General features: G+C 47.6%; 1 protein-coding gene across 3 annotated transcripts; it reads left to right on the forward strand.

Moving 5' to 3' along the window:
• Positions 1 to 872: 872 nt before the first annotated feature.
• On the forward strand, positions 873 to 17,753 carry NECAP2 (NECAP endocytosis associated 2). Of its 3 annotated transcripts, none has more exons than XM_038377026.2 (8): positions 873 to 1,223; positions 4,418 to 4,518; positions 5,910 to 6,014; positions 8,241 to 8,322; positions 10,979 to 11,087; positions 11,984 to 12,161; positions 14,578 to 14,662; positions 16,208 to 17,753. In XM_038377026.2, exons 1-8 carry the CDS (start codon positions 1,132 to 1,134, stop codon positions 16,254 to 16,256), a joined length of 801 nt encoding a protein of 266 aa, XP_038232954.1. In that variant the 5' UTR covers positions 873 to 1,131; the 3' UTR covers positions 16,257 to 17,753. The 3 variants fall into 3 exon arrangements, with proteins under 3 accessions (XP_038232954.1, XP_038232955.1, XP_038232957.1); XM_038377027.2 differs by having other exon boundaries at positions 1,066 to 1,223; positions 14,578 to 14,689; positions 16,208 to 16,349; XM_038377029.2 differs by lacking the exon at positions 873 to 1,223 and adding an exon at positions 5,362 to 5,456 and having other exon boundaries at positions 4,412 to 4,518.
• Positions 17,754 to 20,112: the final 2,359 nt, after the last annotated feature.

The following is a 20,112-nucleotide window of genomic DNA, read 5'->3' on the forward strand; positions in this document are numbered from 1 at the left end:
CAAGGGGAAGAGCCCCTCCCCCTGCGGGACGCTCTAGCCGGCAGCTTCTGCCGTAGAGTCCAAGGGGAAGAGCCCCTCCCCCTGCGGGACGCTCTAGCCGGCAGCTTCTGCCGTAGAGTCCAAGGGGAAGAGCCCCTCCCCCTGCGGGACGCTCTAGCCGGCAGCTTCTGCCGTAGAGTCCAAGGGGAAGAGCCCCTCCCCCTGCGGGACGCTCTAGCCGGCAGCTTCTGCCGTAGAGTCCAAGGGGAAGAGCCCCTCCCCCTGCGGGACGCTCTAGCCGGCAGGCTCTGCCGTAGAGTCCAAGGGGAAGAGCCCCTCCCCCTGCGGGACGCTCTAGCCGGCAGCTTCTGCCGTAGAGTCCAAGGGGGAAGAGCCCCTCCCCCTGCGGGACGCTCTAGCCGGCAGGCTCTGCCGTAGAGTCCAAGGGGAAGAGCCCCTCCCCCTGCGGGACGCTCTAGCCGGCAGGCTCTACCGTAGAGTCCAAGGGGGAAGAGCCCCTCCCCCTGCGGGACGCTCTAGCCGGCAGGCTCTACCGTAGAGTCCAAGGGGAAGAGCCCCTCCCCCTGCGGGACGCTCTAGCCGGCAGGCTCTGCCGTAGAGTCCAAGGGGAAGAGCCCCTCCCCCTGCGGGACGCTCTAGCCGGGAGCTTCTGCCGTAGAGTCCAAGGGGAAGAGCCCCTCCCCCTGCGGGACGCTCTAGCCGGCAGGCTCTGCCGTAGAGTCCAAGGGGAAGAGCCCCTCCCCCTGCGGGACGCTCTAGCCGGCAGGCTCTGCCGTAGAGTCCAAGGGGAAGAGCCCCTCCCCCTGCGGGACGCTCTAGCCGGCAGGCTCTGCCGTAGAGTCCAAGGGGAAGAGCCCCTCCCCCTGCGGGACGCTCTAGCCGGCAGCTTCTGCCGTAGAGTCCAAGGGGAAGAGCCCCTCCCCCTGCGGGACGCTCTAGCCGGCAGGCTCTGCCGTAGAGTCCAAGGGGAAGAGCCCCTCCCCCTGCGGGACGCTCTAGCCGGCAGGCTCTGCCGTAGAGTCCAAGGGGGAGGAGCCCCTCCCCCTGCCATAGAGTTCTCGCGCGCGCGCCCCTCCCCCCGGGTGGGCGGGGCAGCGAAGGCCCCGGATTTCCGGGTCCTTCCCGCCGAAGATGGCGGAGAGCGATTACGAGTCGGTGCTGTGCGTGAAGCCGGAGGTGCACGTGTACCGGGTGCCGCCGCGGGCCTCCAACCGCGGGTACAGGTGAGCCGGGCCCCGGCGGCCCCGGCCCGAGCCTCTCCCGCAGCCCCCCCCTCCCCCGGCCGGCCCGGCGCCTCTGGGCTCCCACCGGGGACACTTGTCCTGGGCCCCAGGCCTCGGGGGCAGCAGCGCGGCGTGGGCGGGGCCTGGGATCCACTGAGGCTCGCGCGCCCGTGGGGCTCCAGCGGCCCCTCCGGGTAACCCTGGGCTGGGCCTGACCCCCCCCCCCCCCGGGGACTCTCCGTGGGGCCTGGCTGGCGCCTTCCCCAGCCCCGTTTCCAGCCTCCCGCTCTCCGTGATCAGTGTCTGAGCAGATCCCGTTTCTGCGCCCCCTCCCCCGTCACCAGCATTTATCTCCCTCCTCGTGGCTGACCTGTGGGGCTCTTGTTACAGCAGCACCTAGAGGTTTCCATCGTGCTAGGCGCTGCACATAGCGGGCCAGTCTCTGCCCCAGAGGGCTCGCGATGTAAGCTGACAAAGGGGAGTGTGAAAACTGAGGCTCGAGGAGGGGAATGGCCCCCTCCCAACTCCACACCGGAGATGTGCGTTACACTGGCTCCGACATAACTTCCCTGAACCTGGTGCTGTGACCAAGGGAGAAAGCTTGTGGCCTACCTTTCCTGGGAAAGCAGAGGCAGAGCTGAGCCCCTGGGGGCGGGGATACAGGGAGGGAAGGATAATAGCCACACATGTTTGCCCTGGACTTGTCCAAGATCAGCTAGCACGGCAGTGGCAGAATCAGGAGTACAAGTCGTATCTTGCTAGTCCTAGGCTAGTGGTTTATCCATTAGACACACTGCCGCTCAGTTAGGCATTGAGTATTAAAGTCATTCTACAAACTAAATTAATTAATTTTTTTTTTTTCTAAGGATCTCCTTTTCCTCCATGTTGTAGGCTACATTTTCGTCATTAGTGTGGTGGTACTGTAGTGTTCTGCGTCAGACACCTACAGCAATCATTACCCAAGACAGCATCTTAGCATCTTTTAATATGATTTTTTTAATAGGTAACGAGGTAGGGAGAGAACAGTAGATTCAAAGAGGAAACATAGAGAGTGCGGAAGCCTTCAGTTAATATAACTGACTGTCACACTGTGTAGAACTGCGTTTGAAATACAGATCAAAGAAAAGTGAAGTGAAAACTTGTTACATTATAGTAAAAAGAAAAGGAGTACTTGTGGCACCTTAGAGACTAACAAATTTATTAGAGCATAAGCTTTCGTGAGCTACAGCTCACTTCATCGGATGCATTTCATCCGATGAAGTGAGCTGTAGCTCACGAAAGCTTATGCTCTAATAAATTTGTTAGTCTCTAAGGTGCCACAAGTACTCCTTTTCTTTTTGCGAATACAGACTAACACGGCTGCTACTCTGAAACCTTACATTATAGTAGTGGCTCTCAACTTTTCCAGCCGACTGTACCCCTTTCTGGAGTCTGATTTGTCTTGTGTATCCCCAAGTTTCACCTCACTTAAAAATGACTTGCTTACAAAATCGGACATAAAAATACAAAGTGTCATAGCACACTATTACTGAACAATTGCTCACTTTCTCATTTTTACCATATAATTATAAAATAAATCAGTTACAGTATAAATATCGTATTTACAGTTCAATATATAGTGTATAGAGCAGTATAACCAAGTCATTGTCTATATGAAAATTTAGTTCGCTAGAGCTTTTTATGTAGCCTGTTGTAAAACTAGACAAATAGCTAAATGAATTGATGTACCCCCTGGAAGAACTGTATGTACCCCTGATTGCGAACCACTGCATTATAGGATGTTGACCCCTCGGCCTGTTTTCTTGCAGCCCTTCTGGGATTCTTGGGACTGACTTGCTTTATAGAAGGTTATCATGTTCTCAGCTTGTGGAATGAGTGGTCTTTTAATCCAATGGTTAGAGATGGAAAAAGAGATAATAATGAGTTCCTTAAAGTGATCATTTTAGATCCAGTCTCAGCTTGGTTTATAGAATGCAACAGTAATTGCAAACCACAAAAATGAATTAAAAAACTTATGGGCTCTTTCTCTCTATTGTAGTATGTCAGTGTACTGTTTAACAGGGCCCAACAATGGCACTTAAAATAGCATCAGACTGGCTGTGTTTACTCCCTATATCAGGGATTCACCTAACACATTGGGGTGGTCATGTAAAACCTGCATTGGGGTTACGTGATGTATTTCAGTAGCATCTTTTATACAATGCAACAATCTCAAACCTCCTTAGGAGCAAGCCTCACAACCGTCCTGTGAAAAATGATCCCCATTTAGAGATGGGGAAGTTGAGGTACAGCAAAGAAGGGAAATGCACCAACTTTCACATTGTGTCAGGTAAAAAGCCAAGAGAAGAGCTCGAATCCTGCCTGCCAATCTCGGCTCTGACTGCTAAACAGAGCTTCCTTCCCCCAAACAGTATCCTGATGTGCAGCTGTTTCTTTCAAAGGACTGCGTTTTCAATTGTGTTAACACCTGCTTTGGAGGACAGGCCTGCAATTCTTTGCCATGGCACGCTAAGGCAAATGTCTGAGCCAAGGACGGCAGCATTAGGTGGCGATGAATACCGCCTCTGTCTTCTGAAGCAAAAATCGGTGCAAATGGGGATTTCAGCTGATAGAGAATTGGGCGGAAAATCCAAGAAGGGAGGTTAAGCAAGCAGAAAGATCTTTCCAAAACAAACCTACATATTAACCTGTGCCTGGCCTGGATTATATAATGTAATTTGCTTGAGTCATAGTTATATCCTGCTTCTCAGCTCCACTCCCCATTTGTTTGTCTCATTCGCCTGTTATAACCATGTCACTGATCGTCCAAGCTGCTCCATTTAGGCAGAGCCCCATGGTCTTCTGGACTGGTGAAGAGGCCTGCCTGGGAAGAGCAGCTTGCAAGATCAGGGCCTTACATTTATAAGCTTTTTTGGGCAGGGACTTTTCTCTTCTTGTAGGTCTGTGAAGTACCTACTGCTCTAGGGCAGAGACTTTCTTTTTATTCTGTGTGTGTACAGCACCTAGCACAAGGGAGCAGTGATCCCTGATTTAGGCTACTATGCTGTAATACAGTACAATTAATAATAGTAGCATAGTCAATTCCTTTATGGTGCCTTAGGCACTACTGCAATACAAAGAGTGATAATACAGGGACTTTTGAAGCCTAAGATTTGAGTGATTTTTCTAATGTTAACAGTAGTTTTCTTCCACAGAGCTGCAGAGTGGCAGCTGGATCAGCCATCTTGGAGTGGCAGGCTGCGGATAACATCCAAGGGGAAGATAGCTTTCATTAAACTGGAGGATAAGAATTCAGGTAAAGGGAAAGCCATACAGCATTCATGTGCTTTAGACCTAGGGTTTCTCCCCTCGGTTTCCTTCCTCCTTCCTTCCACCTCTGTCCTGCCTTGTTAGCTATCGTCAGGAATGATCTTAAAGAGAAATGCCCAGTGCCACAACCTGAAAGATCCCAGATGTATGGTCATGTTCATTTGAAACTGTGTACTGGGGTGTTTTTACAAGCTGGAGTGGTGCTAAAGCCAAAGGGGCTGCTTGCTCAGTAGGCTTCTTCCTTTCCCTGTGCTGTAATTCTTCGGAGAGGGTTGCCGCTTGCCATGCGCTTTGCTGTGGGCTTTTATGCTCCTTAATCTTGTGCAGTGCTTGGATGCCCCGACAATAGGTGCCTTGGAGAAAAACTCACTTCAGTAACAGGATTGGAGCTGCCATCTTCCCCGTGTGGCAGAATGACTTCATGTGGGTGCTGAAAAGCACCTTGGAAGCTAACAAAGAGGCTGGGGAGAAGGAAGCCATACAAGTATCTGCGGTGTGAAATGAGCCAGGTCTGTGCTCTTGATAAAAAGCTGCAGGCCAACAACTTGGAAAACCCGTCTGGCTCTAGCTTGTGAAGTCCACAGAAAAGCACTTTCCATCTATAGCCCTAGCCCAATAATTCTCTTCCTCCTTCCCAGAGGGAGGCTGCTAGCCCTTCCAGGGTAGTGGATGTTACAGCAGAACTTTAGATGTAGCTGCAGTGGCTTAACAAGGTGGTGCTTTTGTGTTCATAAGCAGATGTTCAGCCAAGACAACTGCATGAGTGGTGCATTCTGGGAAACACTTCTGCTAGACTGGGGTGTTCATTATAATTCTCCCATTTCCCCAGGCAGCGGCCTTCATCACTGCAGCCCTCACTCTGGGTGATGGGAACTCCATGTGGCTGCCTCTGGAGTCCCATTGTTCTCCCCACGCCAAGCTCAGGTCAGAAAGAGGTTGGTCACTGAAGAGAAACAGAGTTTTCTCTCTCTCCCCTCCCCACCCCCGATTGTCTGGTCTCTCTGTGGCTGCAATGTCTTTGGCCCCTCTTTCTCCCAGGATTTCTTGTGAGGCAGCGCCTTGCTCTTACATTTCTTGGGATCAGCCGAGTAGCCCAGTAAGTGCGTTCATTCTGGGCCAGTAGCTGTGCTAGAAGAGACTTGTTATCTAAGGCTGGAAGAGTTAAGGGGTCTCAGTCTAAAAGAGGAAATGTGGTCGAATTGTTAGAACCCAGAATGAGAATCCCTTAGATCCTGGGGATAAAACCTACCATCCAGGAGAATTGTCACACTTAATTCGTTGTGTGTAAAGTGCTGGTTTTTATGTACTGTATCCCGATGAAGAATAGGAGAACACTGAGTTATTGAACTATTGTGTGTTTCCTACTCTTGTTTCTAGGAGAACTTTTTGCCCAGGCACCTGTGGACCAGTTCCCTAGCATCGCTGTAGAGGGTGTGACAGATTCCAGCAGATATTTTGTCATCCGGGTTGAAGATGAAAGTGGTATGGGCTGTGTTCAGATCACTTTTCTTCTGCATACTGAGGCATACAAGTCTTGAGGAATAAGTTTCTTTAGCAGGTTTCCATTATTATTATTCTGATGTGACGGGTTCTTGATTTGAAAGGGATAAATATACATTACATCTAAAGTACAGCCTAGAAGTGCAGGGCAGTTGATTGCAAAGGAGATAGGTAATGGGATCAGGAGCCTTTAAGTCCAGATCCATCTTGAAGTCAATAGTGATCAGAAATTGTTACTGTCAGACTATGGTTCAGCTTCCTGCATGAAATGAATTCTTTGTCTACACTAGAGCTGAAGGGAAAAACTTTCACAGGACCATGTTATGTCGGAAATTGCAGTTCCATCAAAATTGAAACACTTCGTGAAATCATGTCAATTTTTCCAAAATTTTGTTTTGGAGAAAAAACAAAATAAAAGTTCTGACTATGTCAAAATGTCCCATTTCCACATTCTTTGTGCCAAAAACTTCAATTTTTTGTTAGAAATTACTTTTCATTTGGAATTTTTTAAAATTTTGTCTTATATGTAATCTATAATACAAATCTAAATTGAAATAGTTTTGATCAATCCAAAACAATTTTTTCTCAGAACTTTCCTTTTCAAAGAATTTATGAATTTTTGGGTTTTGTTCCAATTCAAAACAAAGCCAGATTTCAAAATGCTTTGTGAAATGGGATTTCCATCCTCCACACAATTCTAGTCTACACACTGAATCAGTTAAAAAAAACAATTTTGTTAAGTTGTGCAAGCACCTGTGTTTATAATTTATATTAGTTTAAAACTGGTTATGTCCATTTAGCTTATTCATGTTAATTTACCAATAGAAGCTAAACTGATATAGGACCAATGTAAGAGAGTTCACACACAGTTATGCTGGTTTAATTAAATCTGTTTGTTTAAAATTGCACCTTTTAATTAAATTTGGACAACTTTGTGTGTAGACCAGGCATTAGTTCAGTTTCTTGTAGGAAGTGACACCACAATACAAAAACCATTCTTGATTAGCAGTGTCAGCAGAGAGGCCACGGCTAAAATAGACTACAGGTCATGGTGAGAAACAAGTGGGAAAATATATGGAAACGTACTGGTGCTGGCTATACTGTATCATTTCTGTGAATAAACAAAATCTCTGTCTCCAGTGCTGTCAACTTAACACCTTTCACCAGTATTAAATCCACGTAAATTTTTAAATGACTTTCACGGAACCATCTCAAGATTGGAAGATTCCAGACCTAGATTTTTTTTATAACCTGAATAAAGGCTGGCTGTGGTGCAGGGTGGAGAGCTGGCTATCGCAGTGGGAGGAGAGCCTGCGTTCTCTTAAGTGTGCGAGTGAGAGAGAATATAGGGGAGAAGGGTGTCAAACAGTGGAAGGTTCTGAAAGGTAAATTTAAACTGCTGAGCAATATTCTCAGGGCTGAGAGGATTGGCTTCACTTTAACCGTAAAGGAACCAAATTATGATCCATACCTATTGGAGAGATTGTTCAAACCTGGAGTTAGGGTAAATACTGCAGGAGCTGAGCAGCTCTTAAATGGGGCCACAAACTGCAGGTGGCTGTGGGTGCCACAGGGCGCCCAAAGAAAATCAGGGGCCCTAGTAAATGCCTTATTTGTATTGCCAAAACACCTAGAAACACTAGTTATAGAGCAGGGCCCCCACTGTGTGAGGGGCTGTACAAACACAAAACAAACCCAATGGCAAAGGCCAGAGAGGATGATGAGGTGCAGCTAGATGTCACTGAACAGTATCTTCTTCTGGTGGAGAGTGTTCTTGTCAGATATCTAATACTGCCTCCACTTCCTTTCTCCAACCTCCTTAACCCTTGGACGGGGAAAGCTAGCCTTTAGCCCAAGTGATCTTGGGACACTCCTGACACCGGAAAGGTCCATCCTGAAAGCCAGCTTTTGCATCTTCATTTGAGGTAAATTGGAAACGTTGGTCAGCATTGTTGGGTAGATGGCCCTTTGATCCAACTACCCTGTAGAGGAGAAACAAACGCCCCCGGCTGGTAGGCTGAGCAAAGGCAGAGACTGGGATGAGAAATAGAATTCAGCTATTAAATATGCTCTCCTGAGTCCTAAGAGAATGGCAGGGCTATGAAATGTGTGAAAGCACAATGCAGGGAGAGCGAGTGTCTCCTTTTCACTTGTGGAGGATTGTTAATTTGTTGTTGAATCCAGCATTTGCTCTCCGTTGTTTCCCAGGGCGCCGTGCATTTATCGGAGTTGGATTTGTAGACCGAGGGGATGCTTTTGACTTCAATGTAGCCATTCAAGACCACTTTAAGTGAGTTTTCTTCTCTTCCTTTGCTCTCTGGGCTGGGTTGTTTTTGTGGCATTCGCACAGTTTGGTAGGTGTTTGCTGAAATTGCTGCAGTTGGAAGCTGTTAGCTCTCGACTCACTAGGGAGGGGAAACATGGTCAGGGGAGTGTTACAGGGCAGACGGGTCCTGTTTGTACAGAAAACAAATGTGGAACATTTTTGTCTTGCCAAAATTTCCCAAGCCCCCCACAGAGGGAGTAAGACTTATCTCTGCTGGGCCCTCACATGCCAGTCCACATGGGTTCCTCCCTCGCTGCTGTTTCCCCTTTATCTCCTTCCTCCAAGCTGCGGTTGCCATTTTTGTTCTCGTCCCATGGCCAGAACGGGTGAGCGACCACCTCCGAGAGGCTTGGCTGTGCTAGCAGTTAGAACCAGAAAGTGAGGCGCTGCACTAGCCCAGGAGGTTATTTGCTCCTTCCCACACTGCAGGCCTGTCGGGATGAGCAGAGCAGTGAGACAGTGACTGAGCAACTGTTCCTTGCTGGCATCGTACGTGCTGGGCTGCTGTCACTGTGAATTGCAGGAGTAGCTTTGTTTGCTTCACTGCAGCTGGCTGGTCCTCAGGACATACATGCATATTGAAAGAGTCACGACTGCACCCAGGCAGGCTTTAAAAATAAACTTGGCAACATTCCCTTAAAACAGCCTGCTGGTTTTTGCACTTTCTTTACTGCCCGTTACCATGGGTATCCGCTGAGCTGCTTTCAGAAATCCACGCAAGTCAGATTTGTTTAAAGGGACAACTCAAAATGTTTCAAAATGACATCACGCTGTCTGGAGTGGTTCATGGCTGAGAGTACCAACCTCAGGGCAGACTGTCAAAACACAAGGCAGAGACCCCAAGCTGGTGGTATGTTCTGTAATTAGAATTCACCAAGCCAGTAACAAATGTGAACTCCTGATGCACAATAAGTCTTTAGCTCACGAAAGCTTATGCTCAAATAAATTTGTTAGTCTCTAAGGTGCCACAAATCCTCCTTTTCTTTTTGCGAATACAGACTAACATGGCTGCTACTCTGAAACCAGTCTTTCCATGGAGTCACAGTCAGTTCCCTTGGACATTCCAGTCTATCTTGCCACTCAGGCAAGCTGGACTTAGTGATAGCTGGTTGCCATGCACCAAAGCTCACAAAAGATTCAGGTTGCTTCCAGTCCCAAGAGACCAATCGCTTACCACAGGTCAGTTTGTACCTGAGATCTCTTACCCAAACCAACACTTGTAGCCAATCTTTTATAGTAAGCTAAGGATTTATTAACTAGGAAAAAGAAATGAGTTGTTTACAAGATATTTTACACAAAGGAGTTAGTCTGTGATTCCGAAAGTGACAGAGTTGTTGAAATCTATCAGCACTGAATGTCTTTTAGGGCTCACCCAGGTTGATCCTGGAAATCTCTGCTTCTGGTTCCTAGCTCCAGCCCTGTGAAAGTCAGAATATTTTCTTGTGTCCCTGTTTTATCCCCTTCTTCCAACTTTCAAGCTGATGGGCTGGGTTTCTTGCATGTAGTATCTTCATGGGCGAGAGGGGGGCCATTTACCAAGTCTTTGTATCATGATGTTCCACAATGACCCATTTAGTTTTGATAGCCCTTCTTGATGGGCGGTGGACCATTCCTCTGGGCTGGGTTCAGAGCATTCATTTTTACAGTTATAAAGCAAAACATACATATCTTCTTATTGCACGGGATACGGACTTGGCAAGTTAAATTAATGCATGCAGCAACTCACAAGCATTCCATAGAGACTAAACCCATTCTTACAAGTCTAACACCTATACAGGTGAGCTGGCCTGGTTTCCAGCTATGACCTACAGTTTTGGCAAGAGCTGACACCTGGTCTGCCCATATCACAGCCCCAACCGAGAATTTGTTATAAAACCTGATGATTTAGCTGAAAAATAAACATAAGTAGGTTGGTTTTGAGCAAATAAGTTTTCCACTGTAGTGTGCGCTTTCCAACCATTGTGGTGTTAACAGCAGAGCTGACTGAATAATTTAAATTTTTTTTTGTTTGATGACCAAACCAGGGGGTTGGAGTTACGTTAATTTCAAACCGAAAATGATTTTTTGTGGTTTCTCACGGAAACAAAAAACTGGAAAAAGTTTTGGTCAAGCGGAAACAATCCCGTTCGAATGTTTATTCACAGGAAGAATTTTGAAACCGCCTGTTTTGATTTTTTTAAAACAAACTGTTCTGACATTTGTTGGCAGAAACTCTTTGCTGAATTTGACAAGGAGCTTTCAGAGTAGCAGCCGTGTTAGTCTGTATTCGCAAAAAAGAAAAGGAGTACTTGTGGCACCTTAGAGACGAACAAATTTATTTGAGCGTAAGGGTCGAATGCATCCGATGAAGTGAGCTGTAGCTCACGAAAGCTTATGCTCAAATAAATTTGTTAGTTTCTAAGGTGCCACAAGTACTGCTTTTCTTTTTGCGAATACAGACTAACACGGCTGCTACTCTGAAACCTGTTGTTAAGACTGTGCTGGTAATGAAAGAAACGCAGCTTGTTTCCAATGTGGATTTTAAATGACCTGCATTCCTTGTACCAGCACTGCACTTAGCCATGAGCAGCTCTCATATGTGCTCTGTCCTCATTTTACACCTTTCGTTTTCCCCGTACAGATGGGTTAAACAGCAGAGCGAGCTTGCAAAACAAGCCCAGAACCCAGATCAGGGACCCAAACTAGACCTGGGCTTCAAGGAGGGACAGACCATCAAACTGAACATTGCGGTGAGGTGCTTTTCTTGGTTAGTCTGCTGCTTCCACCAAGTAAAACTTCCCCAGCACACTCCGTAGAGGCATTCCCGGCACTCCTCTTGCCACATGTAGTTTGATTGTAGAGTCTATTGTTTGAGACACAAGGAAGCTCACCTTTACAGGTGCGTAAGGCTGACTTACTGGGTACCAGCCCTCTAAGAATGATCAGCCTGACTCTGCCAAAGCCAGATAGTTATTGGTTTCAATAGTGATGAGGTCTTAGCAGTGTGGTGGGGCTTTGCTACAATTCCAATAACCCTGTCCCCGGTCACATCAACATGTTAGATGGGTTGAAAAAAGGAGCTGTGTGGGGAATGTTTCAGACCATCTCCCTGTTCTCTTTTGCTAAATTCAGTTTTTGTAATGGGCAAAATACAACCTGCTTTAGCTAGTGGAGGTAGCCAAAGCCTGCAGCTCTCCCTCTTTCCTCCCTCCCCACTCTCTGGCTGGGCTGCAGCGGGGAAGCCCTGGAAATCCCTTGCAGGAGGAATGTTAGTGTAATGCATCTGTCGGGGGGGGGTGTTGTGTCCCCCTCTGTCCAATCCATGGGAGATGGGAGTCTGTGACCCCTCCCAACTACAGAACTGGGCTCTAGCTCAAGCTGTATAGGCTCAAGCATTTGGCACTGGAGGTCGCTGGTTCAGTCCCTGGTGATGGCCAAGATGGCAGTGGGACTTCAAAGGGAAGCAACCTCTCTCCTGCCCCGCCCCCAGACTCTGCTGTGCTCAGCAGCATAAAAGAATCAGTAGACATAAGAGGCTTCCCATGTGCAATAACAACTGGAGACAATTGTGCCAAAGCGTTGTCTGATGCTCACAACAGCTGCATTTAAGCTGATGTTACAAGTTATCTTTTTCATTTCCCTTTAGAACATGAAGAAAAAAGAAGGAGCAGCAGGGAACAGCAAATTGCGCCCAGCGGGGCCTGGGGGCCTCAGCCTGCTCCCACCCCCTCCTGCAGGGAGATCTCCTGCTCTGATCCCTCCTCCATGGGAGCAGCTTCCATCCTGCCCTGCGGACTCCCAGCCAACAAGCACTGCTAACATAGGTCTGTGTTCATGGGCAAGCTTAATTTTCTTTAGGTCTATTTATATCTGCCAATGCCCATTACCATGATATCTTGGGAGCTTCTGTAGGCATTTCTATGGCACTTCTCAGCATGGTGTGAAACATATCAAAATTGCCTCTAGGAAAGACAGATCTTTTCCCTTTAAGGCAGTTCCTTTCATTGATGGGTTGATTCCTTCTGATTTGGATATTGTTTCTACACTGTTTAGGAAGATGCTTGTTTAGCTATCGGGGAGGGATAGCTCAGTGGTTTGAGCATTGGCCCGCTAAACCCAGGGTTATGAGTTCAATCCTTGAGGGGGCCATTTAGGGATCTGGGGCAAAAATTGAGGATTGGCCCTGCGTTGAGCAGGGGGTTGGACTAGATGACCTCCTGAGGTCCCTTCCAACCCTGAGATTCTATGATTCTAGACAGGTGCCTTGTGGCGCGTTGTGAATGTGGCAAGATTCAGGATCAGGCTGGCAAGTTTGTTCCATGATTGTAAAACTCACTGGATCCTACAGCTTTCCCCAGCCACACAGGATTCAACCCAGCCTCTGTCAGCTGCAGCATCCCAAATGAGTGTAGCACGTGGTGGGAAATATAGGGAGAAGACTGCCCCTTAGGGTAATTCAGCCCTGAGCCAGGGTTTTAAAGATCAGAAGAAAGGTCTTGAACTAATCCTAGAATTCAACCCACAGCCAACGCAAGGGGCTGGTGTGGTGTGTTCACAAGTTTTTGATTCTGTTTAAACAGTGAGCTGCTCACCTGCTGCAGCATCCAGATACCTCCCTGCACCAACCCCACATCATGTGAATTGCAGTAGTATAGTGCTGATGTGACAAATGCATTGATCATTTTAGTGTTGTAAGGGGCAGGGGGCTGAAAACCCTTTTGAGGAATCTTTAGTGGGGCTCAGCAGCACCTGAGAAGCTGGCCAGATGTGCAGCTAGATCTAAGCAGGCTCGAGAGAGGCTGCTTGAAGGGAGCTGACATGGCTAACTAGATCAGGTAGTAGATCTGATACGATCAGACTAGTTGAATCATCATCACCCAGCAATCACATTGGTGGTTAACTGGGGAATGGAAACCACATAGACTAGTCAGGCCCAGTCCCATCATGGCAGAAGTTAACATAAAACTTCTTCTTTCCCTCAGACATTGCAGCCTTCATTTAGCACAGTGACAAAAGGGAGGCTAAAGCATCAGCGTAGGAGCTAACAGAGGTTTCTATCCTGGCCAGTCATAGTATAACAAATATGTGGCATTATCATGTGGTTTCTGATTGTTACCACCTCCTCCTGGCTCACATCTGCATGGATTATAAACATCACTTCCCTTGGGAACTCCTGCACATACCTTGAGATGGCAGGTGTGTCTCTGGTCTCCTAAGACACCACCTGTTTATGCCCACATGGTACCTTCTGCCATCCAGCTAAGGAGCCAGTTAAATCTTACTTCCAAGGGAATTGTTCGGTTAGGATCAATATGGTCACGGGTGTATGCAGCTGTGTTTCCAGAGCAGGCCTGTGAGACAAAGTTCAGTGAAGCTGAGCAACATGTGAATTTCACTTCCCCTGTATCTTCTGTGGAGCACTAAATCTGTGCTGGACCCTGGGATTATTTTTGTGCCAGTGCCAAGACCTTGTGATCACTTTTTTTAATGGTGGAAAACCTTTTATTAATAATCCCTAGCTCCTAACTAGTGCTTTTTATCAGTAGATCTTTGTGAAGCGCTTTGAGATCAGTATCATTCCCACTTTACAGAAGGGGAAACTGAGGCACAGAGCTGTAACTTGGCCAAGGTCACCCAGCAGGCTAGTAGCAGAAACGGGAGTAGAACCCAGGTGTCTGTCTGGGTGCTCAGAATTCTGGTTCGTTCTGGCAGCACTTTGAGTCTATGATTGTAAGAATTCAGCCTGGCTTTGTGTGAGGTCTGTGAGGCTAGGAATGTCTATTGTATCTCTAGACAGAGGCAAAAATTGTGGCCCCCTTTCCCTCATCGGTAGCATTTGTAGTGCCACTTTTCAGCATGGAATCATGCTGTAAATATAACCTGTCCATGTTATGTTTGGCTTTGCCTAATGCCATCAGTCTCCACCTTCCAAGGCCACCAATGCTGCTGCTTGGTCTGCTGTAGAGATCTCAAAGAAGCAGCTCAAGGCGTTCCTCTCTCAAGCCAGAAGCTGACCAGTTCAACTAATTGGCTTAAAAAGCAATTTAGCTAAGCCAGTGAGAAGAGCTAGGTGGACATGGTTAGCTAGGTTTCCATCTGGCTTGTATGAGTTTTATTGGTAAAGGTGTGGTGCCTTCCTGGGGCCATAAGGAACTAGGGTTGGTGGGAAATAACTGATGGGGGTGAAATCTGATCTTTCTTTTTTCTTTTCCTTCCTTTGAATTTCCTGGTTGCCGGCAGATGCCGCTTTGTCTTGGCCACAGCCCGGTGGTGCCACCACAGCCGTCAGCGCCGATATCTGGGGAGACTTTGCCAAAGCGTCAGGGTGAGGCCATTCCTGCTGTTCAGTGTGGTGTGTAGCTGAGTGAGCAGGGTTGGCTTTCTGGGTGGGAACGGTTACATTGTATTGGCAGCCCTGGAGAGTAAATCCCCGTCACCACTGGACAGTTCAGCCCAGCCAATGGCAACGCAGGCATCCTCCAGGGTGCTCCCAATGCACGCCTCCCCTGAACTAGAAAAGCACCGTTCTCTGGGTGAGAAGGGATAGCTGTCCTTAACTCCTCTGTTTAAATTGCCAGCCAGGTGAGGGGAAAGTTAACGTGGACATTCATCCATTAGAAACAGGACTGAGTGCGACAGTATTTGTTGGTGCTCTGTATTGTCCCCTAACATCCCTGTTGTCTGTGACTGCAGCCTGTTCAAATGATTACTGGTTTCAGAGTAGCAGCCGTGTTAGTCTGTATTCGCAAAAAGAAAAGGAGTACTTGTGGCACCTTAGAGACTAACAAATTTATTAGAGCATAAGCTTTCGTGAGCTACAGCTCAATGCATCCGATGAAGTGAGCTGTAGCTCACGAAAGCTTATGCTCTAATAAATTTGTTAGTCTCTAAGGTGCCACAAGTACTCCTTTTCTTTTTGCAAATGATTACTGTTAGTGAGCCATTAACAGCTCAAGCAGGCCCTCAGGGCATCTTAATCACAGGCTTGTCTTCACTAACAAGAAAAGGTGGGTTTACCATGGGATAACTACCCTGCACAGCCATCCTGCTGGGAGAACAGGAGGAGATAGGGCACTGTAGGTCTACTACTAGGTAAACTAGGTGAGGTCAACACCGGATGTGGGGTACAGTGCTGACCTTGCCTAGCTACCTCCAGGAAGCACAAAAAGTGCCTTGTCTCCATAACTACCGCACCTTTCTCTCACTGTACAACCCCCGTTCAAAGCAGTGAAGATAAAGCCCGAGTGTGAACTAAGGGTCTGTTGTCACTGCAATTAGCCTGGCTGACTGGCAGCTGGGTTAGCAGAGCCCGGGTGTGAGTAGCCCGTCGAGTTACTGTGTCCTCACTGGTATTGTGCTCCCCTGTGTGTGTTGCTAAGACTTTTGGGGAAACATTCCATCATTTTTTGCTGAGCTTCTCTAGGATTTTTTCCCAGTGAATTGTGGGCAAATTTGTCTGTCCTTGTGGGCACCCAGGAGAATCATGGGAAGGTACTGGAGGACTATCCGCGTGATTTAGCCTGCATCCTTACTGCAAAATGGGAGGTTTCCCAGCCCAAGAGAAAGCAGCACCCAAGCTCTAACTCTCTCCTGGAGCCAGGCCCGCCAGCACAGGTTTAAAGCCCCAACACACTTAGGTGCGAGGGTTTTGTGGGTGGGTGGGAGGGCGATAGGGGCAGCTCCTTAGGAAGAGTCCAAGTTAACTCTGCATTGAAGACAGAGGCTAAGAGGGGTTTTGATGTCTGCAGTACATGGCAGCTTGGTCAACATTCTCAGTCCGGGTCGGCGCAACCAACCCTTCAAGAGGCAACCCGCAGCCTTAGCCCAAACCACCTTCAGCATCTCAAAGCATGGTTTTGTTTTCTTCCAGGTCTGCATCTACCCCAAATCAGCAGAGCCCAGGCTGGGTTCAATTCTAAATCAGACACCCTGTCTGCTTTCCTGTGTGGATGCTGGGGAAGGAACCTCTTCTCTTCACTGTGGACCAAAGCCTGGGGGAAGCCCCCCTACACACAGAGCTAACAGGCCATTTCAAGAGATCCCAGTCCATGACTGGTTGCAGCCTTTGTAGCTTTCTTGGGCATTACAAGAAAGGGGCGAGAGCTATGCAAAAACCAAAAAGTGCCCTGTGACTGCAGTGTGGAAATAAGTGTCCCAGTGCTGGGGAGAGTGATGCCTTAAACTCTGAACTCTCAACAGGAACCAGCAGCCCCAGCAGCTGGGGCTCTTAATTCTGCTCTGAGATCACAGCAAACGTAGAGGACTATAAACCTGGAGGGGGGGAATGATTGTTCCCCCCCCCCCTTTTCCAAACCAGCACACTGTGGTGTTTACATATTTCCAACAAGGATGCTTTTGCGTATCGCTTCTTCCTCCTTCTCCTTATTTGCAGCCTGTTGACTAATGTAACTGAGGATAGCCAAAGATGGTAACTTGACCTGGTCCCCTTCGACAAACAGATGCTTTATTAAAGAGCTTGTGGTGAGGGGGGAGTGAAGAGCAGTATCCGAAGACTCCAATTTGGATTAAATCTTGTTAGCATTTGCTGTCTGATGTGCTAATGGGCTATGCAATAGATGTGGAATGACACTGCAATGCAAGCATGTGCGGCAAGGGATCTGCAGAGTTAACAACTGGCTACCCCTTCCATGGCAGCTGAGTGCTGCCATGAGATGCCTCAGCTGTATGCAAGGGGCACTTCTCACCTTGAATAGTTTGTTGTTGGGGTGGTGGCAGAAGAAATACTCCCTATCTGGCAGTAGGAAGGACAGTGGGATTGATATAGAGACAGCATGACCTTTAATGCTGCCAAGAACTATTCTAGTGTCATCCTTGCCAAGACTTTTCTTCAGCAAATTGGTGCATGTCTTCTGAAGTGCTGCCTTGTCACTGAGACGTGCCTTTTTGAAAGGTGCTAACAAAAAGCCTGAGAGCTTCTGAGCACTTAGATTAACTACAATAGGTAACTGTGATGGGGAAAAGCTGTTAATTGGACTACTCTGGTTAATTAGCTGTATCTGAGCAAAACTCTGAAATTCCTTAAGTTTTCATGGTTTGATATTAAGTTTCTGACATAGTTAGATGCCACGAAGGACAGAGCTATGGTTGCCTTTTTTATGGAGCTGGGTTTAAGATTTAAAAAAAAAAAAAAAAAATTTCTTATCTATTTATTTCGAGGTGAAGGCCTTTACCAGTATGAAGTCCTGCTATTTTTTTTAAGTGTTCCAACTTCGTGTGTCCTTTTTTTTTTTTTAAATTTCAAACTGGATGATGAGGATTTGATTTCTGGTATTTTAAAAAAAAAAAAAAATCCCAAGAATGGGCTTAATTTTGCCTCTTTGAGCCACTGGAAGAGTACCTAGGAAAAACAGCTGGGAAATGTAACATTAAATTAACAATAAAATTATTGAGGGTAAGTATGATTCCTGTTTGTTTTTCAGAGTTACCCGACATGAATTAGATAGGCTCTGCTATGATTGTAGGGAATTATTCCCTGATTTATCTTCTGGTACCTAGCTGCGCCCCTCTCTCTATCAGGAAGAAGTATATACACTGAAATACCAAGGCAGTTGCCAAAGGTCTGAGGGCATGGGGGGGGGAGGCACAGTAGAAATGTGCTGAATAATAATGACGTTAACATCTAGCACAATCACACAGGACCCAAGTGGAATGAAGGGTACGAATAACCTGACAAGGTGACGGGGTCTGTTGAACAGCTGGTGTGATGGCTGGCAAGGTGGTCTCCTGTGGTGGTGAGAAGAATGAATTGGGTAGAAGGTTCAGAGTGTAGCGTTCATGAGGTAGCACGTGACCACCAGTAGCGTAGATCTGGTGTATACCCTACCCTGCTTCCATTGCCTTCAAGTGTCAAACCCTCTCACCCCCCAAGAGTGAGGGCAGGGCCATCTGTCTCTTGCCAAGGAGCTAAGAGCAGAAGTGAGAATCCTGCACAGATGGGAACTGGGAACTTTGGGGGAAAATGTGTCATTGGGCTGGCTGGCATCTCCTGCTGGGGAGAGATCAGAGCCTCCTAAGGGCCTGAGCTGAAGCCAGTGGAAAGTCTTCCTTTGTGTTCAGTGGGCTTTGAAAGAGCTAGTGTATGAGGAACACGGGTCTGGACTGATTGGACAAGCAAATCCTCTGCCCCATCTGCTTGTTCTGTCATGATCTCCCTCTTGCTGCTATTCTGCTGCTGTGTTCCTTGGCTAATAAAGCAAGAAGGGAAAGGCCACTTTCTAATGCTGAGCAAGGGAGAAGGGTTGGGAGAATCCTGGAGCCCTGGGATATCCTGCTGGATTATTTAGAGACTTGTTATACCAGCGAGTCTTAGACCACATGCAGTGTCTCTAGGCTTGTCCCTCTTTTGCACCAGAAGTGAAAGCAATTTTTTACTCGGTGCCCAAAACTGCTGAGGGCTCCACAGTACAGACAGACAGTCTCTGCCCTGAAGAGCTTACAGTCCAAGGCCTTGATCCTTGAGATTCTTACCTGTGAACTGTGAGTGGGCCAGGTGACAGGGTAATCTGCCCTTTAAGGGCAGTACTTCCCACTGGTCATCCCTCCCCATCACATGGTGTGGCCCTTTAATGGTTTGAGGCTCTTCAAGCTGTCACCTCTCTTGGGCAGAGACTCGTATTTCCCTCCTGACAGAGGTCTTTCCGGGCTCTGCAGTTCCCTGCCTATGCTGGGATACCCAGCAGGACAGAGTGCTTAGAGCCCAGTGTCTCTGCTTTGCTTACTCTTTGAAGGTTATGAACAGGGTAATTGCCAATGTCTATGTTACAACACAGCTTTTTCTAAGCAAGCACCTTTATTAAGGTAAAAGCATGACAGAGAAAACATTAAAAACAATAAAAGAACCTACGTGCATGCTAATAAGCTTACCAGAGATTACCCCCTATCTCCAAAAAGATTCTGGTCCATCTCAGTCCTTCCACCTCTCCCCTGAGGAGTGGGGCCCTCCCCTCTGAGAGAAGGTCCCGTCTGTTGGCTGGATCAGAAGAAAGGCCATGAGTCAGTTTAAACCCAGGCTATTTGTCCCCAAGGCCTCTTTCTGTCTGCTGGACTTGGGAGAATCCAGTTTGCCTGAGTACAAGTGAGCCTCCCCCAGAGGAGGTAGTGCCTCTCTGGAGGTGTTACAAACCTGACAATCACCCCCCCTACTGTTCCTAGTCCCTGGGGAGCCATGGTTCCTGTCACCCATGGAATTCCTGACAAGCCCTGGACCATAGTGATGCATAAACATTATACAGTGAGATCTCCCAAAGATGTTGCAGGAAATTGCCTTCTCTGTAACGGGGCACTGGAAGGAGGGTGGAGAATTATCTTGTAGCCCTTGACCGTAAGCGGTCATACTTGGCAGATGTCATTTCCCTCCCCACCCCCACCCCAACTAGAAGTTTGGGATTTAAAGAATTGTCACTTGTGAGTCTTAAGGATGGATTTGAATCCTTCCTTGGCACAGGGAAAGGGTCTGGGTGGGCCAGGGCCAAAGAACAGTGATTGAGGAATGGAGGTAGGGCAAGTGTCCTGAGAATTCAAATCAATTACAGCAGCTGGCATCCTGCACTGTTACTGATGTGCTCATGATCACAGTCATAATTAATCTGTAGCACTGGCTGGTTCACTGAAGCCAACTGGGGGGAGAGAACCCTTCACGCCAAGTCAAAATTTATGAACAAAAACTGGCAAGTCCTGGAAAAACCTGACTGCTATAGCAATGTGTCACTGATTGGGCGGGCAGGTTTTGTTTACCAGCACCCTGTGGAGTCATAA

Source organism: Dermochelys coriacea, chromosome 18 (assembly GCF_009764565.3).
Source record: "Dermochelys coriacea isolate rDerCor1 chromosome 18, rDerCor1.pri.v4, whole genome shotgun sequence".
In the NCBI taxonomy this organism is placed as follows: domain Eukaryota; kingdom Metazoa; phylum Chordata; order Testudines; family Dermochelyidae; genus Dermochelys; species Dermochelys coriacea.